Below are 26653 nucleotides of genomic sequence, written 5' to 3' on the forward strand. Positions count from 1 at the left end.
GCTGAAGATATAACTGAAGCAATTAAATCTCTGGCCACCTGCAAGGCTCCTGGGAGCGACGGGCTACCCACTGAGTTTTATAAAGCATACGAGACTTCCCTAACACCCCTATTACATGAGGTCTTTCAAGAGGCACACGAGAGAGGGATACTACTGAAAGCATGAGAGAGACCCGTCTGATTCCGATTATCAAGCCCAACCAACCCACTGACAAATGTGATTCTTACCGACCAATAGCCATGCTCAATTATAATGTGAAAATATTGACCACAATTCTAGCTAAAAGGCTGGCTAAATTAATAGGTGAATTTGTACACAAGGACCAGTGTGGCTTCGTACCGAGACGAAACACTGCCATGAACTTACGCAGACTACAACATGTCATAAAACAAACTGAAACAAGCACAGAACCATACGCGCTGCTATCCCTTGATGCCATTAAGGCGTTTGATTCCATATATTGGGAATGGCTGGTGGCTGTCCTTGAGGGTTTCGGCTTTGGCCCTGGGTTCATTAGATGGATCAAAATACTCTGCACTAAACCTAGAGCACGGGTAAAGACCGGGAAATATGTATCAGGGGCTTGGGACATATGCAGGGGCACCAGGCAGGGATGCCCGCTATCCCCCATGCTTTACATACTGGGACTGGAGCCCATCGCCATCTATTTCCGGAAGCAATTTTTTGATGCAGGGATACGCCTGGGAGGAGTGGAGCACATCATCTCACTTTATGTGGACGATGCACTGCTATATGTTAAGGATCCACATAACAACGTGTCCACAATGCTAGACGTCTTAGATAACTACTCTAGGGTCTCAGGCATACAATTCAGCAAGGTAAAATCCTTTCTCTTTCCACTGGCGGGCCTAAAGGACAAGAGTATAGAAGAACTTCCTTGAGTGGGGACACAGTGGGCGGCCACCTCATTTAGATACCTTGGAATACAAATAATGCACACCTCTGAACTAATGCATTAGCACAACACGAAGGCGGCAATCCCCGCTTTACGGAAATCTATGAGCTTCTGGGGCAAAACTTCCCCTGTCAATGATGGGCAGAGCCTCAATAATTAAAATGATTGTCCTCCCCAGATTCCTATACGGGTTCCAGAACGTGCACTATTACATCAGTGCTCCTTTCTTTCGCCTGCTGGAAGTGATAATTCGCGAATTCCTGTGGGGGAAGGGCAGGCACAAGATAGCGCTTTCCACATTAGATCTACCATACAGGCAGGGGGGAATCCAACTCCCAAACCTAGAAAATATTACATGGCAGCACAGCTCAGCTTCGTGATCAAGTGGTTAGCAGACGACACCACATCTGAGACACCCCTATTACAATCCATGATCTCCCCGATGCATTTAAGGGAACTTATTTGGGCCCCCCACGAACTGCTGCGAAATGCCCCCTTCCTAGCTTCCCTGGGAAGGAAAATATGGCAGAGAGCGAAGGCACTCGCTCACCTAAAGCACCCATACTCCCCAGAAATACCAATGATCTCAGACCTGTGCAAAACAGACACTGATCTACAACACATTAAATACTGGGAAAAGAAAGGGGTAGACACATGGGGGGACTTGTACGCGTATGGCACCTTTAAGGAATTTGCGATATTACAGGAGGAAGACAGCATTCACACAGGTCAATTCCTATGGTACCAAAAGCTACGCACTATAGGATGAAACAAGTGGGCAACATGGCCAGAGGAACCAGAATCAGACCCCCTGATTACATTGTTGTATAACCTAGGCGAGGGATGGAAACCAGTGTCCTAAATCTACTGCCACTTGAGTGACACCCCTAACCTACGAAGCGCAGAACTGAAAAGTAAATGGGAGGCTGATGTGGGTCGAGAGATAACAGATGGGGAATGGGAGAGAGCTCTGGCGTTTCTTAAAGCAGTGTCCAGAAACCACAGATTTAGGCTGATATAACTAAACATGCTGCACCGAACATACCTAACCCCATCCAGGATGGCAAAATTCAATAAACAAACACAATCTAACTGTGCCTGGTGCGGGGCAGATAGAGCGGATCTGCTCCACATATTCTGGTCATGCGCCAAAACGCAGTCCCTTTGGGACAACATAAAGCAGACAAGTGAAAAGGCAGGATTGACTTGGTACAAGTGGACTCCAGACGAATGCCTTCTGGGAACATACCCCAGGCTGGCCAAACTTAAGCACCTGGCAAAATTAATGGATATAATGTGTATACTGGCGAAAAGGTCTATTGCAATGTCCTGGAAGAAGCCTGCAGGACCACAACATAAAGTGTGGTACAAGGAACTAGAGCGGTGGGTGAACGCTGAAACAAAGGCATGGGAAGATAGTGTTACCAGATCCACAGATGCTTCGAGCATGACACTAGAAGCATGGAAAGAAATCACAGTATCTTTATTCCACCCCTCAGACGACAAGCACCCATGAACACAAATAGTCTACAGAACGCAGATTTGTGACCAAAGTTACGGTGCCTCAAGGGCGACTAGATACAGCCCTAACGGGACCTTACTGGCTTGAGGACCTCCCTCCCCCCCTGCCCGGCCACCCCCATTATGCCAAAAGACATGGACCCACCATGTTGGGACAAAACAAGGTGACAGTGAAAGTTGTTTTGTTTAAAATGTTAATGTTTTTACTATGAAATGTTCATTATTCTTTAACCACGGGCATGAAGTGTGTCATGCAAATGTAATATGATAAATGCCAATAAACAAATTTTAAAATAAATGAAGTAAGGTACCAGCAGCTAGTTCTGTGAGCTCATTGTTGATTTTGAAGCTTAGGGCCATAAACTGTCGAAGATTTAAAGAACTGGAGTCTCTATAGTAATGTTTCTCAGCAGCCAAGAGTTGGTTGTAAAGTTCATCAAGGTGTTTTCTACGTAATTTCTTTTTTTCCCCAGAGTATGCCATTATAAGACCTCTGAGCGTGGCCTTAAGCGCATCCCAATTATTCACAACCGGGGTGTCACAATCAAGATTCTCCGCAAAGAATTGTTGTAAGAAACGTTTTACAGATCGGATAAACTCATGATCTTGTATTAGGTAATTGTTAAGTTTCCATCTGGATGATGGTCTAGATATGTCTTCAAAATTAAAGGATGTGCGCGCAGCGCCATGCTTTAATCTCCGGTGTGAGGGTCTGTCTTTTTCCAACTCTCCTGCAACCTCACTCAGCTGCGCTGCTCCGAAGGTTCTTTGTTTCTTTTGTTTGTATATGGTCACCCAAGTGGCTCACGCACCAGGGAACCCTTCACCATTTCGTTCTTATCTTTCCCCTGGACAGGGGGTTACATACACCCTTGATGGGATAGCGCCAAGGATCGGAAGCTGCAGCCATCATTTACTTTTCATACCTCCCTGTAGTGACCTACAGTGACCAGTAGTTTGTTGGTTTAACACAGTGGGATTCAAACTTGTTCATACTGAGCCCCCCTACCCTTGCGTACAAATCTAGTTTCTTCCCCACCCCCCCCCCCCTAGGGTTCACACCCCTCCCCCCTTTGACACCCAAAGGAAGTCCAAGGGAGCGCAAGGCTCTTTAAAATATGAGCAGAATTTCTACTGCTTATATTTTCTATTAAAAGCAAACATCTTAATCTTTTTTTATTTTAAAAACAGTCATCTTAATCCCATATAAAGAGCCTGCCCCCCTCCCCACATCCTTCGGACCCCTAGTTTGAAGAACAAGGGTTTAACACAATCACACCAGTTCCTATCTACCAATTAGTCCTACGAAACAAACACAAAAACAATCAACAAAAGCAATAGGCAAAAACGTTGCTTTTTTTCTTCAGAATTCACCAAAAGCTTCTCGAACGGGCAAGCAGGGAAGGACATTTTAAGAAACGATGTTGCCATGATGTGCAAACTGATTTCATGAACAACGTGCACGTAGATTTGTGCATCTTTTTTGTCCAGTCGTGCGGTCATTCTTGCACTCCTATCGTAGTGTATTATTATAGCAATGTAACAAAATTGCCCATAGTCAAAATAATTGAAACTATTTCAAAATGCAATTTTGACATAGTGCTGTTTACTAAAACTGGTCCATTTTCAGCGCTTGCACCGCAGCTCTTTTAAACGATTACGGCTTTCTTTTTTGGCCAAATGGTTTCTCTCTGAGTTTCCCGTGTTAGGTGATGTGATGTTGCTATGCTATGTTATGAAATGCTACTATAAGTTGCATTGTGCCATGGCATTTCATGCCCGGCCATTGGTCCTTTGTGTAGTGCGTTGGCCGCCGCGCAGCCACTCCAAAGAGCTTAAAATCAGTCTTGAAAGTAAGGATCTGGACCAGACTTACTTTTATTAATTTTTTTGATCCATATAATGGCAGTGTTTTAATTTCTTTTATTTATTGGACATTTGTATGGCTCCAATACACAAGTGTTTCCAGGCGCTACAAGACAAGAAGGGGGGCTGGAGGGGGAGTAAGGTATTCATGAGCGTAGAACAACAAAAAACGGTTATATTGGCCTTGTGACAACCCTACCGTGCAAGTGCTTGAGAAGGTGGTAAGTGCAGGGGTGAGTGCAGGGGGGGAGTGGGTAAAAGGAGAAGTGCAGGAGTGGGGTGCCCCCAGGGAAGGGGGCATGGAAGTGCTGGGGGGGCCAAGAAGGCAAGTGCCATGGGAAAATGGGAAAAGGGAGGATGAGTGCAGTGGGCAGGATGCACCAAGCTGGGATCATCCGGGAAAGGGAGCCCAAGGGCAAGTGCTAGCAAAGGATGCAGGGGGGAGTGGTGGGGGTTGGTCCGGCCCCTGTATAACTCTGGACGGGCCAGACCCCAGTCGTAGCGGCAGAGGGAGAGTTAGCACAGGAGGGGAGAGGGAAAGAAGAGAAGAAAAGAAAAGTCTTGAGAAGTTTCCAGGACTTTAGAAGATCCGGCTCAAGTCGGAGGGGGGAAGGAAAGCCATTCCAGAGGGAGGAGCCTGACCAGGAGAGGGATCTACCTCCCACTCTCTGCTTAGAGAAATGTTTTTCGCTGCTATGTCTTTAGGGTGCAGAAGAAATCACCACTGTTTGAGGAGACCCAGTGAGGACATGTATGGCTGTCTCCATGTCCGCTCATACTACTTGCATGGTTTCTGCTTGCAAGACATCGCCTTCCAACACTGATGCTCTTGAGCTAGCCGACCTATAAAATGTTTGGCGGTAGATCTCTCTTCCATTGAGGGTCATGACTTCAGCCCTATCTCCTGCTATCGTTCAGTCTTGAAGCGGACCGCTGATGTTGCAGGAAGGGCCAGACCTCCCGTGACCCTCGGTATTCATGCTACATCGCCCTTAGCTACATTCTGCCCCAACCCCCACTCTGAGTAGCAGCATGTAGCCTGTTAGAAAATCTCTTACAATTAAATTGAGCATGTTTCTCCCTTGCAGGTGGCTTGCATGCAGTTCATCAACATTGTGGTGCATTCGGTGGAGAACATGAACTTCCGAGTCTTCCTGCAGTATGAGTTCACGTACCTAGGCCTGGACGAGTACCTCGAGGTGAGACAAGGGGATGGGACAGGGTTGCCAGATGACTCCATGTCAGGAGAGACACCATGTCACAGTACGGGGTTTTCCCTTCGCCATCGGTTGCCTGCTGGGAGTTGTAGCGTTGGGTCACTTTAATTGGATAAAATGGACTGAAGTAAAACTAAGGTAAAAGCAAAGCCCAGGAGTGGAGTAGCGTGCCCTTCATGACACAGGGTCGCCTGGCATCCTTTTGGATGGGATGAGGCAGGGAGGCAGCTTAGAGTTTGCAGCCATATCAGTCAGAGGATATGTAAGACTGTGTCAGCACTTCTTTGATTCGATTGCTGGCCAAAGTTTTGCCCCGCGCTCAGACAAGGAGAGCGCTGCGTCAGCCATATATACATTACAGCGCTTATCGTTTTCAAATGCCAAATGGAGCTGGAATCAGAATGTGTGAGTTCAAGTTACTGCTTCTGCCCTTGACACACACAGCATGTGATGGTAAGCACATTCACGTTGTCTCGGCGCTTAGCTTAACCATGAATTAATAATGGGTGCAACACATACTGAAGTCCGTCTTTTAGGCTGCAGTGATTTTACAGCACCATAAAATGTCTGCTTTTTTGTTCCCCCCCTCACCCCTATCCAGAAACTGAAGTACTCAGAAAGCGATAAACTCCTGGTGCAGATCCAGGCCTATTTGGATAACATCTTTGATGTGGGCACGCTGCTGGAGGACACAGAGACCAAGAACGCCATGCTGGAGCACATGGAGGACTTGCAAGAGCAAATAGCACAGGTAAGGGAAACCTCCAGCCAGGCTCGCAGCGCTCTGCAAACTGCGGCTCTCCAAATGTTTTGAACTACGACTCCCATGATCCCTTATCATCGACTATCTAGTTAGGGCTGATGGGATTTGTAATCCAGAAATCTGGAGAGTTTAGCTCAACATTCAGCATCTCCAAAGGGGACCAAATGTTCCCACAAATGAACATTCTCTGAGAGGCAGAACACTCTGAAGAACTCTGAGAGAGGGAACACTCCCAAGACCTCATTCAGTTGGGGGGGGGGGGGGTTGGGGAGGGAATAATCTTTAGATCGTGTTCATCAATTGTTGAATATAGTAAAATCTGTTGCTTACGCTAAACATTCAAAGGCCCTGCAACCATGCCAATAAATGCTCCCATCCATTCATGAGACCATGTCCTCGGTTTGTTCAAGAGACCCTTTCCCTTATTCTGCATTTAAGCAACTTAAAGACAGAGGTAGCATCACTATTTGAAATAATATTACATTGGGCAGAAGGAGAAAAGCCCAACCCTTACAAGTAACCATCGCTGGAAATTCACTTGAGCTCATGTATGGTAACTAGGGTGCGTGTGCGTGTGTGTGCATAAAAAAAAACATATATGGAGTTAATTAGGCGTGCACTCAGCTATCGTTACACTGAGACCGAGCTTTCCTGCCTAGCCCCTCCTCTTCTAAACATTCTGGAAGCTTTGAAACCCAGCAAGGGTCACCTCATATCCAGGTATGGTTGACAAATGTCAAAGCTATTTCATTGCCACATACACATTCTGAGGCTGTCTGAAAGAGTATATATGGGTCATGGTTACAAATATTGAAATTTTGGATGAGTGTTATGAAATATTTTATGAGCGCCAAGCCCAGTGTGCATTATGCATTCCTTGACTCAAACATACAATCCTTTTATCACAGTCATGCAGGTGAAATATACACATCTGTGGTAATTCTTATGTTCACAGAATACTCTTAGATATTATGCAGAGCAGTCAGGAATCCTCATTGGTACTATTTGTCACTCTACCTTTTCTCAAAGGGGTATTCCTAAAGAGTAGAACATGAGTGTACTAGACTGTCCATCCCATCTTGTAATGATAACCTTCTATCGGAGAATAATGTATATGTTTATTCTAGATTTGTATCATGTACTTTGCTCAGTAAGACAAACGTAATGATCTAATTATGACTCCAATATATACCGGAAGTGATCATTAAAAGTGAACATTGTAAAACTTTAAAAACAGGTTGTTTACAAGGTCAGTGCTATTCAAAAAGGTCCTTGTTTAATAGCTTCTTTTGTCAAGACTACACACCATTATCTATGTCCTTTTAATGATAGGAGAACTGCAAGCAGCCTATAAGGTTCCGAATGTGACGGGAACACTCTATTATATTGATCTAAAGGCTGTGGATTATCGAAAGCAAACGTCACAGAATATCAGAGACAGAGGTTGCAAGGGCTCAAACTTAAACAGTCTGAGGCACAGCGCCAATGTTTCTACTGATTTACTTAAATAAGTTGCTAGATGGCATGTGTGTAGTGTAAATGAAGGAGGCCATACTACTAGAAGAGTTATACAACTCTCTGCCTCCCTTGGTGGATCAGTGGAAGGACTTCCATTTTGGAATATTCTTTATTAAAGAAAAGTAAAGGAACTCCTATCTTTCCCAAAGCACAGGTTTTCCCTACCTAACACAAACTAACTAGGGTGCTCATCAGTCGTCAGTGAAAGGAAGATCCGTCCTCTGTCCAAATCTAAACTGACCTGTCCCAGCCACTACCAAAATAACTAAAGCACAGGAGAATGACCCCCTTCTCCTGTGTCCTGCTTCTCAGCAAGTTCCCTTTTAGTAAAGTATTTGTAGGTAATTCTTGGTGACTACTTTGATCAAGTCATATAATTCAGATATTGGGCTTCTCTGTCTCTCGACACTGTCCCTTACACTTGTCTTCCCCCTCTTGATATTGTCCTTCTCTATTTTCCGGTTCACTAAACTTGAGGCTTTCCCCTTATTCAGTGTCAACTCTTTGACTTAGCTGGGCCAAGTAGGACTGTTCCCAAAATGATTCTCACCCTCTTCCACCACTTGATAGTTACTGGGATGAGTATGAAGGTTCCAGTAACAATTCTCACTTCTCTCCAACTTGTTCCAGTAATGATTATTAGCTTTATCCACCCCTTCGGTCTTATTGGGACTAGTATGAGAGCTCCAGTAATGGTTCTACTTATTCTCTACTACTCAATCTCCACTGGAACAAATATCAATGTATCAATAATGATTCTTAGCTTTCTCTGTTATTCTGTCTTTACTCAACAAGTATGAGTGTTCTTGTATAGATTTCCACACCTTTCCGATAACTTTAACATTAGCTCCCCACTGGGACGAGTATGATGCTTCTCTTTGTTATTCCAGGGATCCGTTCCGAGTCTCCGGCCTTCCCCCTTCCCCGTTACCTTTAATTCTCAGGGTAAGCGTCACTGGGCCTGCATTCAGGACGGGATCATCTTTTCTTTTTATCAGGTTGGCTTCTCAGCTCTCAGTTTCCTTCTCTTCTTTGTGGCACACGCTTCATGTTGTAGTCAGGCAAGTGGTCTCAGAATAGTTATTGGACATCCCAGTCCACCGACTGCCGGTCACGCCACCACCCTGGATGTGGTTGCTCATCTGAGGCTTTAGTTCTTCCGTTTCTCTCACTTCAGATTTGACACACGGAGGGTTTGCCCGCATTTCTTCCCTTCCAGCATGGAAGCAGTGCATCCCTCTTTGCTTTAGCCTTTCTCACAGAGCTGATTTGAAGCTCGCAGGCTTCTCTCTCTCTCTCTCTGGACTCCTCCTCCTTGATTTGTGACACGATGCTGGGACTTCCCAGGCACAGAGTCAAAATCCTTCTTCCCTGTTAGATGAGTACTCTGTATTACTCAAATGATCTTCTTCTTCTCAGTATTAAAGAAGTGTTTCTGTTCATGTTTATTTAAGGTTTCTACATTACAATAACAAACATCAGCTTGCTCCTCCTGTTTTCTGTGGGTTGGTGCTATCAGTGATGGTTTATAGATGATTGCTTTAGGGAGTTCCTCTTTGGTACAGGAGTCCTTGTCCCCAAGGGGGAGTCTCTCAGGTCCCACTTGCCTCTACCCCTAGGGAGGGTATTGCGTAGCAGGCTCACCTCCCTAGCCTCACAGCAAACGGCTTCCCCTGGGGAGAAGTGACTGAATCCCACTATTCGTCACACTCCCTACCTACATAGAAGATACAATTCTGATGGCAAGTGGGCCTCAGCAGGCATATGCCCCATTGGCCCAGGGAACGCTCGCAAGCAGAGGGACTAACAATCCCCCTTAAAGGGAATGGAATCTCATCCAAAGCGAGAGGGAAAGACATTTATAACACCCACAGGGTATATCCATCCTGGGCACTAACCTATGTATGACCCTTGACTCCAGTCCGAGTATAGACTCACATATGAGAACTGATTATCCCTTTCCCCGGTTGAGTTTTCCCTAAACATTTACGGGCTGATTCATGGAATTATTTGCACCGAAAAACAGGGATTTGTGCGCCATTCTGCCCGCAAATCCCTATTTGTTAAACAGGGATTTGCGGGCAGAATGGCGCACAAATCCCCGTTTTTCAGCGCAAATAATTCCATGAATCAGCCCCTTAATGTTCAATGGAGACGCATCCTCCATCTTGTTAATTTTATCCCTGTTACAACCGCTGTGTTTGAACTAAATAAAAGGCTTGATGTTACCCCCAATTTCTAGCTTCAAGTTCTCTGCTGATCCCTCAATTTCTGACATACCCTGAAAAGAAATAGCTCATTACCAACAATAACTAGTGTTCACCCAATGGATGATAATACAATGAGAAGTGAGGAGGAACTGATGGCAAGCTAAGAAGAAATGGCGGTACACAACCAAACAATGGTGATAGCCTAATGCAATCTGATGGTAAATCAACAGGAATTAATGTTAACTCAGCCAAACCAATGATAACTCAACAGCACTTGATGGCAACCCAGCCGGAACTAATGGTAACCCAAAAAAACTGGTGGTAAACTAACAGGAACTGCTGGTACACCAAGGTGTACTCTGATGAAGTCACATTATTCATGTATGTGGGGCATTTGACTGGGCGCCGTGCTTTTAATACTAAGCACGTTTCTTCACGTTTTTCTTTTAATTCTTATTTTAGTTAACCTTTTGCTTTCCTTGTAAGCCGGACTTGCCAGCAGGAAGGAGCCTGGCTTCCTCCCCTAGCCACCAGGGTCTCGTGCATGGTTGGAGGCAGTCTTTCTTTCTTCACAATGGGAGGGACCCTGCTGCCATGATACAATGTGTATAAATGCAGCATATCCCCGGAAGCGCAGCGTACAGGTGCAATGGGCTAGAGCATTGTGCGCCAAAGTCCAGGCCCTCTGTGCTCGTCCATGCGCAGACCGGGCCCCGGGCTTTACCGGTTAGTATTCTATATATGCCACTATTTAATTGATCCCATGAGGATCTCCTTAGCTTCGCTCCGCGTGGCATGGTTTTGCGATAAACGCGCAATCACTAGTTAAGCATGCTGCTTCATGTTATGACCTAATTAGCAATTTAGGCCCCGATCTCCTCTGTGTCACCGAAATCTGGCTAAAGGACACTTTGGGACCTGCAGTTATACAAGCCCTTCCTGACACCTAACATCTGTTGCGAATGGATTGCAATGCAGCTAAATGTGGAAGGGGTTGTCGCTATTATTTTTAAAGCGCCCCTTATGGCTAAATCTCCTTCTTTGAACCACAATTTGAAATCCGAAATCCTCCTTCGTGTCATCACGATCTCGCATTCCTTTTTTTGTTCATATTCTTGTAGTCTACCGCCCCCCTGGGTCAGACGGCTTATGTTGCAAGCAGTTCCTTGAATTGGCCGCTTCTTTGTATCTTGATTTACCAAATCTTGTGATTTGGGGTTTTTAACCTGAATTTTATGGGTATGACAAATACCTTGGAACATCAATTCCTCGAAGCTATGAATGATTTAAATTTGGCGCAATTGGTTCATGGGCCTACACATGTGCTTGGTAATACGTTGGACTTAATGTTTGCATCACCTCCCTTGGCCAAAACCTTTTCCCATTTCCTATCCTTTGGTCTGACCATTTTGTGATACGTTTCCTCCTCCATACTCCGGCCCCTTCCGCTCAATCTAATAATCAAACGCTATTAAAGCGTCGCTGGCGCCGAGTACCAAGTAAAGACATTTGCGAACTTGTTGACAAATGAGGCACCCCTCAGGATGCCGATTTGTTTAATGTTGCAGAGTCATTTTTGACGGTGGATGACTTGCTTCCTCCCCTGCAACTTTGCAAAGGCAAAACCCGCACTTCAGAAACGTGGTTCAATGACATATTAAAAACATAGCACCAGAAAAACTGCCAATTAGAACGCAGATGGCATGCTTTTTATACACTGGCAGACAGACTTCTGTTTAAACAGAGCTCTAATGCCTACAACCAGGCAATTCAGTTTGCCAAAGCCAAATACTATACCACCCAAGTAGAAGGAGCACTGAACAAACCGAAATAACATTTCTCTCTGGTGCGTTCTCTTTCTACTAAGAGCGACTCAATGGCCTCTATTGTTTCTGCTACTGGACTGCCACTGATTGATAAGGACCTGCAGTTGCCGTTCTTAAACAACACAGAGAGTTGGTCTACCTTTCCAGTGTTTACGCCTTGTATGAAATCTGCCTCTCCATCTGATGCGATCCATTTAAATTTGCTACAGGAGATTATAGACCGCATTGCTCCCTGGCTATGTACAGCAATCAATTGATCTTGCTCGACCGCCTTCATTCCAGCAGACCTGAAGCCATCTTGGCTTATTCCTTTGCTCAAAAAACCTTCTCTTGATCCCTCTATTCTGGCTAATTTCCGTCCTATTTCTTTACTCCCATTTCTGGTTAAATTTACTGAATCCCTGATTTCCCCACTTCTCACATCTTATCTTGAGCACTCACATTTTCTGGACCCATTTCAGTCAGGATTCTGCCCTGGCCGGGGTACGGAAAGTGTCTTCATATCGGTTATGAATGACCTAACCCGACTGGTAGATCATCGGGGGACAGGGGCCTTGATCCTATTAGACCTCTCAGCAGCTTTTGATACTGTGTATCATTCCACCCTGCTGCTCCGTCTCTCCCAGGCAGGCCTTTCGGGTCAGGTGCTTGTCTGGTTTGTGTCATTTCTGACAGATAGGTCACAAGTTCTTTCTCTTGGGCCCTTTCTTTCCTGCCCCCACAATCTCTCCCGTGGTGTTGCTCAGGGCTCTGCCTTGTCCCCTGCACTTTTTAATATCAATATTCAGCCCCTCTTGCTCCTCATTCGGTCTCACGGCTTCTGATCATACTCCTATGCTGATGACACTCAAATCATCGTCCGGCTGGATCTTGCCAAGTCGGATACCGCGTCTCAGCTAAGGGGTTGTTTTGCAGCAGTGACTAACTGGATGGGGAGCAACTGGTTGAAACTTAATGGGGACAAGACAGAGATCCTGGTGGTGGGTCCTTCTTCCCTTCCTTTGGCTTCTTACTCCTCATTTCTGCTTTCACCATTCTGGTCTTCTGTATTCTGTACCTCTGAACTTGACCCTTGTTGATTACCTGTTTCCTCAATTAGGAACCTGGGATTTCTGTTTTCAGAGTCTCTTTCAGCTGCAGTTCAAGTCAGCTCGACATGCAGATCTTCCTATTTTCAGCTCAGGGTGCTAAAAAAAGTTCTACCTTTTCTCCCGGAGAATTTATCCCCTTTGGCGGTGTCTTCTCTAATATTGAGCTGGCTTGACTATTGTAATTCTCTGTTTCTGGCTCAACCAGCTTATATTATCCATCGGCTTCAGCTGTTACAGAATTCAGCAGCTCATGTAGCCACCAATACTGCCTGTGGGGGACATACCCAGTCTTGTGGTCTTTACATTGCTGCCTATTCAGAAGCGGATCATCTTTAAGTCCCTCTGTATTGTTCAGCGTGCTTTCTACGAAGTGGGGCCTGAATTCCTCCAGGATAAGTTTCAACACTATCAGCCCAGTCACCCTTTAAGATCTGAGAAGGCCCAAGATTTGGTCATTCCCTGATTTCAGCTAGCTCGAATGGGCATCCGCTCATTCTCGATCGTTGTGGCGAAATTATGGAACAACTTGTCTCTTCCCATCCCAGTTACTACAACCCCAAAGACATCACCAAAGCTGCTTTCAAGGTCCTGTCCTTTGAATATAAGACCGCCATCATCAAGGCCGGAGCCCTGTCCTTCAACACAAGGATAGCTAACGCCAAATCCGCCACCAAAGAAATCTTCGCCATTTTCAGAGAGCTTGAGTCCTCCACCACCCCTCCTCCCACTCTTGTTAAAGACGAGGCTTGGTGCAACAAAATTCAATCGGCCATGCTCGAGAAATTGGACACTTTGCACTCTAAGATTCTGGCCCACCAAAATGCTGTTACCAATATCATAGCCAAGAGTCACTGCTCACCTTCACCGGCTACTGACACCAACCAACCCCCACTATTGATTTTAAGGACATGACTGAATCTGAAGTCATTGCCCTCCTTGGTTCAATCAAGCCATCTAACTGTAAAGGGGATGCCTGCCCAGCACAGGTCATCAAGGACTGTGCTACCCCCCTTACCCTCTTTATCACTGCCTTCATTAACACCTCTTTCCAGTCTGGCCATGTCCCAGCTGGACGTAAGGAAGCGTGGGTTCTTCCGCTCCTTAAAAAAACCCGCCCTAGACCCATTGGTCCCTGGAAATTACAGACCCATCACCACTGTCCCCTTCTTACTAAAATTTTAGGACAAAGCAGCCTACCTGCAAGTGAAAAAGTTCCTGGAGGACACCACCTACTTGGTCTTCGGGAATCAGGCTTCCGGCCTCGGCATGGTACCGAAACGGCCCTTCTTGACCTCAAAAACCAGATGGATGACCTCAGAGATGCAGGTAAACCTGCGCTACTTCTCCTTCTGGACCTATCCGCTGCCTTTGACTTGGTGGAGACCTTTGCCACCATCTCACCTCCGCAGCCAACTTCTCCCCAAGTGCCTGTAAATAGATAACTTCATTCCTGCAGGAAAAAGCAGTGAAGGTCTTTTCCGACTCAGCCTCTGCCAATCCTAGCTTCATCCAGTGCGGCGTCCCACAGGGGTCCTGCATTGCCCTCACCCTCTACAACCTCTTCACGAGGCCCCTTTTCAAAATCCTGGATGCCCTGGGCATCTCATACATCAACTATGCTGATGACACCAAGGTGCTCATCCCCCTCTCGGATGATTATATGTCCGACCTCAACACCCTCAACTCTATATACGCCACAATCCAATCCTGGATGGCAGAAAACTGGTTATGCTTCAACACTGAGAAAACCAAACTTCTGTTGATTGGATCCCCGTCCACTTTGGGCAGGCTGGACAAGCAATACAGATCCTTCACCATTGACAACATCCCCATCTCAGTATCTCAGACAGTCAAAACCCTCAGTGTCGACTTGGATCCCAACCTGACTATGGCTAGGCAGGTCAATGCGATAGCATCCTCCTCAGCCTATCACTCGAAACAGCTCAATGCTGTGAGGCTCTATCTCTCCCAACAGCACTGCCTCACCATCGCCAGGGCAATAATTGGCTCAAGGCTTGAATATTGCAATGCCCTACTCATAGGAACCTCAGGAAAAAACCTTGCTAAATTGCAACTGGTTCAAAATAATGCCTTTAGGGCCGCCACCGGCATCTCACGCAGGGACCATATCTCTGGTCTCAGAAGACAAGTCCACTGGCTCCCATTCAAGGAAAGAATCATTTTCAAAACTCTTGCCCTGACGCACAAGTGCCTTCATGACATGGCCCCTCCCTACCTTGTGCAAAGGATCTCCAAACCCTGTACCGTCAGGCCAGACAGAACAGCATATGCTAACATGATTACTGTTCCTAAAATGAACAAAGCTTGTGCTGGAGGTACCAGCTTCCCCACCATGGCTGCCACCCACTGGAACGCCCTCCCACCATACCTTAGGCAAATTGATTCACATGGTGCCTTTCGTAAGGCCATCAAAACTAAGCTTTTCGTGTAAACCTGCAGGCTTTCCGTGTGCATCACAAGTAACCTGCTTGCCCTCCTCGCTAACGGATGTACCAATTTATTTGTAACCTGTATTTCCAAGACTACTTGTTGGGCGGCTTCGTGTAACCCTTAAATAAGCCTTCTTACACTCTGTCTTACAGCGCCTCGATGCCCGCGGGCTGCAGTGCGCTCTACAAATGTAAAAAATAAATAAATAAACTACCGACCACCTTACCTTTCATCGGCTTCTAAAAACCATCCTGTTCTAAGTCCTTACGTTTTCTCATGTCCTCTTGGTGCCATGATGCTTTGAGCGAACGTGCGCTTTATAAAAACCAATAACATAACAACATAACGGTTCCTAGTCATTCCATCGACATCCATAGCATCGACAGACCAATCCATCTACAAAAATGCATCGAAAAAAAGTGCATCAAAGACATTTTTTTTTAATGTACTTTTTTAATGTGGGGGTCCCACCAACCCTTTTTATTTACCCTTTAAAACCCATTCAAATTTAAATAAACCCTTTACCTTCCAAAAACATGCATTCGATGCATTTTTTTAATGCTATTTTTTAGATGAATTGGTCTGTCGATGCTATGGATTCGATGCAATGACCAGATACCCAACATAACATCTCAGAAAATGGTGGAGAAAAAGGCAGAGAAAGAGCGAATTCTTTAAGGGATACATTCACAGACACTCGGAGGAGACCAAGCGCATATAAAGAGAGAATGCAGGAGATGTTGTCCCGGGTGGGAAGCCCATGGATGGTGTATTACAATAACACAGCCTGAAAAAAACCATAAGCAAGGGGAAAGAAATATCTGCTGATAGGAGTGTGTACAAAAGCATTAACATCAGCCTACGAGGGTGTCCTGTAGCCAGTGGATGACAGTGCCTGACTTTACCCTAATATCAGGGGTAGAAGTACTTTTTGGTAGATAAAGACGTGAGGTGGGCACTATAACTTTGAGACTGTGTTTTGAGAGCCAATAAGTTTGCTGTGTGTTATGATACTGTCTTTTGGAAGTCAAGAAACATGCTGGACACTGAATACCTGAGACTATATATTGGGGCCAAGAAGTTTTCTGGGCACTGTATTCCTGAGACTCAGTGCTAATTGGTGAATTATAGGGAAGGCAAGCAGTCATTGAGATAACCTTTTGTGACACCTTTGGTGCTAGCTTCCTTTACAGTTTCTAGACTGTTTCTCTGGGAGCCTATAGGAATTAACCTCATCCTGGTACACTGAATAAATGACTGCACCTGTATTATGTTGATCCTTCATCACAGTACCAACAGCAACCACACTAAAAGTGATGGCAACCCAACAGTACTTGATGGTAACCAAACAGGAACTAGTGATAGCCCAACAGGAACCAATTGATAAGTTAACCCAACTTCTTTTGGGATTTAGTGATCACTTATCTGATACAATGGTAATTGTGTAGCCTACTTGGAACTGCTAGTTACCCATCAGGCTTGTCAAGTAATCCTGAATTAACCGCTTATAACCCAGTATGAATTGATGATAAGTCAGCTGAAATAGATGGTAAATTGACAAGAATATATGGAAAATGTATAGACACAGATGGCCCACTTCGTTTCTGGCTGGTATCGCAAATATGGCAATAGTTAATTCGATTATACAAATTCACATGAATAGTTGACCACATATTACTCGCTGGCTTTTAGAAATAAGAGTTTTTAACGGCAGTCTAATTTATAACTCAGCATTGGCTATTTGAGGCTCCTCGTTCCAAGCACTCACTGAAATGTGGACACACACCACTCAGAGTGGTTAGTTTCTTTTCCTCCACTTAGTAATATGCTTAAATTACTGTTATGACTCCGTAGCCAGTTCTGTGACATTGCAGAGTGCTTAGAAGGTCTCAAACCACCTGAACGTTTGACTGGAGTACATTAACCAACCTGCAGGAACAGCAACATCAACTGATGATATCCCAACACAAACTGATTACAGCCACATATGAACTTAAGATGATTTAACATAAAGTGATCGTAACTATACGTGGGATCATGGCAGCGAAGCAGCAATTTATGGTAATCAAAAAGAACACAACCAAAACTTCTCGTAACTCAATACGATCTGATAGCGATCCCGCATGACCCAACGGCAGCCCAGCAGAAACCACCAGTAGCAGAATGTGTTGCAAATCAACAGGAAATGGGTGCAACCAAAAAGAAATCCACAGAAACCAGTAACAAGAAAAAGAACAATGATAACCCGATAGAAATCAAATGTAACAGATTTGAAGTGAGGATTACCAGTAAAGACCAGCACAACCAGTATTGCACAATTGATGTTTCAGAGTTCCAGTGCTGTGTGCACAATCATTTATACAAAACAATGAGCACGCTTTTACAGCATGGGTCCTCTTTTTTTTTAAATAGGGGCTTGTTGGTAAAGGGCTAGATACAGAGAGAAACAAAGAGAGGCTACCAACAAGCTACCTTTCGATATCCTCACCGGAGGTAACACAACTGGGTCTCACTCCAAAACCATGTATTGACAGACCATCAATCTTTTAGCAAATATAAAGAGATGGCAGGCTCAATTTTAACAAAAATATCTCATATATTTATTATATTTTGTAATAAAACAGACCATTTGGTCACATTTGCAAAACTCATTATACATAAAAAACACAAATAAAAGAGACAATTGATCTGCAATTTGGATCTTGTGTTCATTCACATAATGCTTTATAACAAAAAATTGTGATGTTAGTAACACATGGGTGACTTTGAATTAGCTTGATCGTATTTTGCTAAACAATCCCCATTATCCTTGTGTCGACGTGCATAAATTCGTTTCCAGCCTTAATTTTTACTCCCATACCAACTTGTCCCTATTTTTGTATTGGTTGGTCGTGTATGTAAGGCTTTCTTCAGGACACAGTATTCAAGAGTACATAATGTCACACAATCAAATGTGCAATGTCTCGAGGTATGTATAAAAAACAGAGGAAAACTATATCAGTGTATAGCTAATCTCAAACAACACAAAGAGAGCCTGTCATTAATTTTTATACATGCATTAGTGGTAGAGAACCTATGTTTCACCTCTCTATCTCTTTAGGTGGGTATCCTTGGGTCAAAAAACAAACATACTGCACTAGTGTTAGCTACTTAGTGCAAACAAAAACAAGTCATTTTACTCTTCATTTCACATTAGAATTATTCTATTTATTCTAGCTAGCAATGTTCAGCCTGTCTTTAAATGACATAGAAAGAGGCATTAGGTTCGGCATACCTATTTACACTCCTTTTTCGCGAACTATTGAGTTGCGACTTCAAAAACGCCAGGCCTTCAATGGGCCATTGTGCTTTGTCAGTAATTAATTTGACTAAAAAGAGAGAGCGAAAAGACACGGAACGGTCTACAAAAAAGGCTGTAAGGAGTCTGTACTTTGAATCTACCACCATGCAGCAAAACGAGTTTCAACATATTCAAACCTACCATAACTGGTTAAGTTTGTTGGTCTCTGCGCTGCCGCAGCAACATACCTCATACGATCTGGGATCCAGGTTGAATGGTCGCCCGACCCTAGTATACCGAAATAGAGAAAGAGAAAAACACGTACGCGGCCGTGATTACTAATCCGAGTCCGTTTTTAGAAAAGCGGATCCTCAATTAATCCTGCAAGTGTTTCCGAATTACCTTGTAATCTTAGTGGCAGTATGCAGCTTGTTTCAGCCGCGGCGTCGCTTTCGTTCAGACTAGGGGCCTCATTACAACCCAGGCGGTAAGTTCCCTACTTTACCACCATGGTGTAAACTCAGTTTACACCACGGTGGATGGCGGATTTACCGCCCCATTCCAAGGTGAGTGGGGCGGTAAATCCCCATTCCCCATTTACCCTTCCCCATTCCCATTTTTGCCCCATAGGGCATAATGGGGATGGGGAAGGCGCTAATTACGGCACCGTAAATTACGGTACCGCAATTAGCACCAAGGCGGGTTAGCGCCTTGCATTTTAACGCCTGCTAAAAGCAGGCGTTAAAATGGTAATCAGGCGTTAAGGGTTAACGGCGCCGACGGCGCCGTTAAACCCTTAACGCCTGGGTTGTAATGAGGCCCTAGGACTTTCCGATCACAAACCGGCAACAAAGCAGGAAGCAATGCTTCGTTTCGCCGTCATCACGGCCTATACGCGCTGAGACAGGTCATGTGACACGGCTTCTGACAACATATGCCCAGTTGCAAAAGGGGCCAGGAACTGTCTACTCTCGTTGCAGACATTTTGAAAGAGGCAAAAATAGAACGGGCTGTGCTGCACTATACAGCAGGCCCAGCTTTCACACACATATATAGCTGAATTCAGTCAACATAACATATTTGTGCAAAGATGGTGACATTATTAGGAGCATCTCCCAATACATCCACCCAAGACTTTATGTATCTTATTTATGCAAAAATAAGCCCCATTCGATATATAAATTTAGACCATGTTTAACCAAGTCCAAATTATATATCCATTTCTGTTCGAGTTTGCGTAATTTCCTATGACGATCCCCACCGCAAGGGTGATTATCCATTTTTTGCAGCACACACTAGAAGATGTCATTATGTGTGTGTTTCATCTTTTTGTAGTTTTCCACCAGTGGCTTGTCCATCATGTTGTTTTTGATACAGCCACGGTGTTCTCCAATTCTGGTGCGCACCGGGCGTTTGGTTTGCCAATATATATAAGTCAGCATGGGCATATAATACAATATACAACCCATTTGGTAGCACAATTGCTAAAAGTATCGAATTTCCACCTTTTTCCTTTCAAATCAATGGTTTTTATGTTCTTTGTGAATTGGCACATGTTACACTTCCCGCATTTGAAATGTCCCATGACCGGTGGCAAGTGCCACAATGTAGGTTGGGCATTTGGAATAGTTTTGGACACTGGATAAGTATGAACCAGTTTATCTCTGATGTTGGTGAGGCGCTTAAATGCAAAACGAGCAGGAGGAATGCTGAAATCTTCTTATAATTCATTTACACTCTAATCATAAAAATAGTGTGTAAAATGATGGCCTAGCAGCTCACATGCGAACAATACTTCATGAACACCTCAACATTCTGATAAAACGTAGCGATACCCACGAAAATCGGCCTAGCTGCACACATAAGCGTCCTACACAGGCCTAACGCAGCCAGAACCCAGTCTTGGTGAACAAGCTCCAAACTGCACACATTCAACTGATATCACATACCACCACACCTAATGCTAGGATGCAGCTACCATCAGGCAATCGCATCAGCTGCGCACATAATCTGTGCACCCAAGCACCCTATGACACCTTACTTTCTCGACTGACCTGGTCTACGGTCCCCAAGGGCGTTCAACTTACCAGCGCTTTGAGGTCATACCAATGATATGTAGAGCGCTGTATAAATGCCACATAACATAACATAACAAAAGAGAACAACAAACAGAAAAGAGAACTTTTGGCACCCCCACATGAACCAATGGTGCATAAAACAATAGTACTAAATGGGATCTGATTGTATGAGGTTTACTTATCTAGAACAAACTATCCCAAGTAGGTTTCACAGCACCAGCAGGAGGCAGTACAGGAGCAATTTACAGTAAGAGAATTGTTCTCACACTGGTCATACATCTTCTGAAATGCACGTTCCAGAGGTTAACAATCTGAATTGGAAGGAAGCAGCCCAAAGCTTTGTTTTCTTTAAAGCGAGGATCAGATATTAACCATAAGTCTTTGGATCAAAGATTCTTTCTGGGGTTATATCATTTCACTTTGTCTTGAAAATAAGCAGATGAACAACCATACAAGGCATCAAGAGCCACAGTGAGGACTTTAAATGATATCCAAGCTCTAATGGGCAGTCACTGTCGACTTCCTAAGATCGGTAAAATAAGGCCTGCCGATGGGAATTTGTTTCTATTCTGATAACTGCAATTTGAAGGATTTTATAGGGGATGTAAGGGAATCTGATTGGTACCTAGGAAAGGAACATTACCATAATTAAGTTTGGCCCCGATGATCGTTCCAGCTATAGTGGCAACATGTGACTGATCAAAAGAAATGTATTTCATGTAATGGCATAAGACAGAAACAAGACACAATAATAATGATATTTGCTTGTAAGGACATTGATAGGGTCAAGTCAAAGATTACTCCCAGAGATTTTGCATGGCTCTAAGTGTCTATTTTAGATTGAAAAATAGGCATGTGTGGATTTAGGGTTTTCATGTTTGCTTTTAGAAGATGAGATGACAGTATAAAAATATTCTATTTTTGATTGAGCTGGAGTATGCCATCTGACCATCATCCAGGCCTCTGTGGTCTTCATTAAGGCTGGAATGTGGTCCAGTTTGTCAGTAGAATTGCCTGAAAGTCTCAATGAAATCTGTGTGTCATCCATATAATTGGGGAACAACTCACCCTCCCAGACCAATATGTGATATGTGATGGAGGTGTTTAATATATAGCTCAGCGGCAACGTGCGCGCCTTTGGAGCAAGACGACACAAAACAACACAGGTTCGATCTCCGGGTCCGCGCTTAGAAATCTCTGGGTGTTTAAGCGCATTATAAATACGCAACAATTACTCAACTAAAAAACAAACAATTCCTGTAACAGCACCTCGAAGCTCGTGGACTATGTGAGCGCTTTAAACATGCAAATAAATCAAAAATAAATATTAAAGAGGGACAGAGATACGTAGAATTCACGTGGAACTCCTCCTTAGGAAAAAGAGTGTGGTGCACTCATAAGAATTGGGTTTTACAGAAGCGAGCCTTCCATAACGGAAGAATTGAAACCAGTGCCTAGCCTCGGCATCAATGCTCATCTCTTTCTCCGGTCTATATAGCAGTACCAGCTAGTCCACTGTATCAAATTCAGGTAGAGGACCCAGAAACATCAAGATGCCACATTTATCAACCTCAACTGACTGTAGCAGACTTTCCCTGAGTTCCAAGAGGACAATCGCTATTCCTCAGTTTTCCCTGAAACCTGACTGTCTGCCTCCAAGCATTTTATGATTTGCAATGTACGCTTGTAGCTGTAGTGAGGCTACTTTATCCAAGATCTTCAGCAGAAACGAGACATTGGAGATCGGTCTGTAGTTAGAACATGTTTATGGATCCAAACAATATTTTTTTCAGAGAGGAGTCACCATGTCTTTTTAAAGAAAATATATGCATAACCTTCCTGAAATGACAAATTGACTATTTTCGTAATGAACAGAGCCAAAACATGCAAGCATTCCTTGATGATTGCAGAGGGGCAAAGATCTGCAGGACAACTGCTCAGGTTCAGGTTGTTTATCACATGACATACCTCACATGGTTGTGGCAGCATAACATGAGAATCCCTAAGAGGGCATTTGCACAAATTGATCATTAGTTAATTCCTCACTTTGGTTGATCTTGTTACTATGAGGTGTAGAGGATTAGGACTTTGTGGATTTATGAACATTAGCAATCTTGTCTAAAAAGAGGGATTGCACTTCTCGATCCATTCCCCCAATTGTACAAGTCCTGTTTTACTTGCAGCTGGCTTCTTTCAAGATTTTGAAAAGAGGCATTCGTAACATTTTAAACATTCTCCATAAAGAGTTATTACATCTCCTTTCTCCACATCTAACTTTGGATCTAAACTTGCAAAGATTTCATTGAAAGCACTTGCAGACTTTTTTGCATAATAGTAATATGCTTAATTTTCAAGGAGGCTACAGTATCAATGACCGAGGTCAGTAAGCCATTACAAAACATGAGCAGACTGGCAAGTCTTCAATTAAGACAAATGTTCTTGAAAGATTTGAGCAACACAAGAAGTAAATATCTTCTCTATGAGCATGTTCCGTAAGTTTCTGTAATGGATAGTTTCAGATTGCTTATGAAATTAGTAAATTGCCACACACCAAACTCTGATTTGATTTTTTCAAACTTTATTATTTTTATCTTAAATTTCTGAAAAAAGTTAATTTGATTTAAAATACCATTCACCTCCTGAAGAGCCACATGTTAAATGGTGAAACACGTGTTGATGTTATCTTACTTTCATAATGGAGACTTGTAAAACAATTATAATTTGCACAGATATGGAAAATGTATGAGATATTTCACAACTGAGAACTATATTATAATAAATAGCCATAAAAATGGAAAATTAAATACCTTGTCATCCTTTACGCATGAATACGAAGATCAACTTTTTCAGTCTTTAAACTACTGTTGGGCAAACACATCAGTGTATCTTTGTAACAAGCGAAAAGGAAAAACAGAAATATTACGAATAACTTGCATAGAAAGGGAGTGAATGTTTGCATCATTACTTTGAATTGTACTCCGGGGGGACACACCCTACAGGCGCCTCCTCCCCTGTGATGTTCAGCTGGAATGTGACAGCCACCGTACATAAAAGCATCTCAAGAATGGGGAAGGCGACACCTGCCTCCGAACATAGGCAGCCTAATTAAAATATCAAAGGCTCCATGGATCCACCCTGTTCTATTGTCTAAGTTCTGTGTGGTGGACGCATATTGATGAGAGTTAATTGAAGCAGACCTACGAATAGGCCTGGGCACAGAACTTAACAATGGGCATGAAAACGAAGACTTCTTTGGTAAGCAATATGTCACCTTGAAGCAAGCTCCCACCCCTCTGTACAAAGGGCAGTGAATGTCATGTCTGGGACAACTGTTTACAGTAAGCAAACTACCTTTCAGAGGGACGAAGTATGTAATTTGAGGGAGACAAAGTCTGTTCTCACCACAAACTTCAAGGGAGACCTGCGCTTTGAACAAGAGCCACAGAGGGCTCAGTTAACCAGAGAGACACTTTAATCTACAACAGATAGGAAGATGGGTGGGACTTTCCTGTTGTTAAGCACTCTGGTCCTGACCTCAAACATGACAGAAGATTGATTGTGGGGACCCCGGATTGGTTCCTTAAGGTAGTCTTAGCCTGCATCAATCACTGGGGCCTATTTGGCTTTAAAAGAGGGCTGAACCCCTCACTTAGCAAATCATCTGAAGGCTTCACCAGAAGCAGGAAAGAAGAACTCAGCATCGAGTACAGTCTACCTTAGAGCTTCCGTCAGTGAAGTAAGGCCAGGATTTCCAAGAATGAAGCACGAACCCTCCCCTAAACATCTTCCAGGGAACAGAGGGAGATACCGGACTCAGAGTACCCATCCAGCAGCTCCAGAACCAGTACCCAGCCAGCACACAGCGTGCCCTGCTAGGTTCTGCCAGCAAGCTTCCTAGGTGGGAAGTGCCAGACAGTCTCTGAACAAAGGACAAAGCCGTTGCCTGCAAGCACTCTCCTCAGCTTTGGGCCATCCGCCTTGAAAGGATGCCACAAGCCCTGCGAAGAAGCTGTAAGGGGTGCCACACAAGCATCAACCAGCGTCCATCTTTTAAGGACATTTTTGAGGCAGTCGAGCCCTCGAACTGCGACTGGCTGCACCACTGAGCGAAGGTCCCTAGTGACATTTACGACCCCTTGCTCCCTTGGTGCCGAAACCAAATAACCTTGAACAATTAAGACTGATTGCTTTACCATTTATCCTCCTGTCAGTATCCACAGAGCCACGCCTTTACTTCGTGAAACTGTCTGTTCTCTGTGTTCCTTTACAGGGTGGGTTGTATTTTGTAGTGTGCTAGAAGCGTCTGTTGTAATAATAATAAAGTAGATATTTTCACACAACCTTGACTGAACAGTCCCTTTTATCATTGAGTAATAATTGTATTTTTGCTGTGTTGCAACTAACCACCGATCTATGACCTTGCAGATATAAGCCTGCTGTTCCGTCCACATTACCAAAATTGGACAAGGAGGTTTATAATTTACTTGTGTTCCAATATGTTTTGATCCTTTCTGGTGTACTAGAGGTGTGGGGCAGATTGATGGTTTAGAAGCCGATATTCATCCCTGGACCACTGGTGCCCCGGAAGTTGATTTGTCACATGAACATAGCAAAGTTTCCTCAGTTTTTGAAGCAGCAATTTAAGAAGTATGCAAGAGCAACGTATCTTGAACCATGGTAGCCATTTTCTGAGAGAGTGCCGCCTCTGTGTGGGACACATGTATTTCCTCACAATGGTGTACATTCTCCGCATATTTACAAGGCTCAGCTAGATGACTCTTAGTCAGTGATAATAAGAGGGGGGGAAATAATTTACTGAGTTATGCATTAGCACATTTATCCAGATCTACCTGCCTTGTAAATATTTTTCAATAACTACTGAAAGCCTGAGCACAGGTGCCATGGTGTTTCCAGGTCCACTAGCTATCAGTGCAAGCACCACAACACACACATTTGGTGCTATTGGTATCTTAATATAAAGAATTGCTAACATAATAGGAACTGGTGATAGCGAATGTGAAAAGATTGGTACATAATTGGGATGTGCATGGATCTAAGAACAGCTAATAGTAAATACAGAGGTCAGTGGCACTCTGTGGGACCTAATTAAATTCACTGATAAATAACAATAACCAACCAATGATGTATGAAACTTAACAAGAACCCACTGACACGAGGGCGACCCAAATGTAAGTGATGGTCACTAAAATGTAAGTAATTGTGCCCAAATAGAACCTAATGACGGCTCAAGAGAAAACAGGAAATAATCAACAAGAGTTTCCTTTGATCCAATATTTAATCAGTGGAAATCTCCATGAGTATAAGGTAACTGGAAAATCCAGGATAAACACTTTGAACTCAAGATAACCCGTGTAAGTGGTGAAGGACGCTTGTTTTCCTAAGACTGCCATAGAAGCATTGATAATAACGAGAAGATCACAGAAGAATCATGCCATGAGCAAGAGTTTTAACTTGCATTGTATCGTCATAAAGTTCATTTGAATATTAAACTCCTGTTGCTGCTCACAGGGAAGGGAGAAAGTGAAGGATCAATATCCTTGAATGAAGAACAAGCAGATACAAACAATGTGAAGAAGTGACTAAGAGACACAGTTAAAGTAAACCTTGCACCTAAGGCTGGACACCATGGTGTTTCTCCAGGTGCTAAAGAGTTCCAAATCCCAGCTGCCACGATTGAGAAGGTAAATGAAAAGATTGGAGGCACAGGTGAAGGAACAATTTTTTCTTTATTGTTGTATAAGGATTAGCATCACTGGCTCCTATCACTGCTTCTTCCAACTCTCTGAACCCCTTTTAGATCGCATCTTTCGTTCTCGATTCTACATTCCATATTTTCTGTTCTTGGAGTAAATCATATGGAATGCTACACATCTCCTCTTTTTACAGTAGAAAATT

At 43.8% G+C, this 26653-nt stretch overlaps 1 protein-coding gene across 3 annotated transcripts in view; it reads left to right on the plus strand.

Annotated features, from left to right (window-relative positions):
- Positions 1–26653, plus strand: part of FMNL1 (formin like 1) — a 593200-nt gene that overhangs the window by 438315 nt on the left and 128232 nt on the right. For all 3 annotated transcript variants that reach the window (XM_069634229.1, XM_069634230.1, XM_069634228.1), the window contains exons 11-12: positions 5392–5502; positions 6122–6271. In XM_069634229.1, coding sequence (XP_069490330.1) covers positions 5392–5502; positions 6122–6271 — 261 coding nt within the window. The remainder of the gene's footprint in view (positions 1–5391; positions 5503–6121; positions 6272–26653) is intronic.

This window comes from Ambystoma mexicanum, chromosome 13 (genome assembly GCF_040938575.1).
Source record: "Ambystoma mexicanum isolate Mex_15411 chromosome 13, UKY_AmexF1_1, whole genome shotgun sequence".
In the NCBI taxonomy this organism is placed as follows: domain Eukaryota; kingdom Metazoa; phylum Chordata; class Amphibia; order Caudata; family Ambystomatidae; genus Ambystoma; species Ambystoma mexicanum.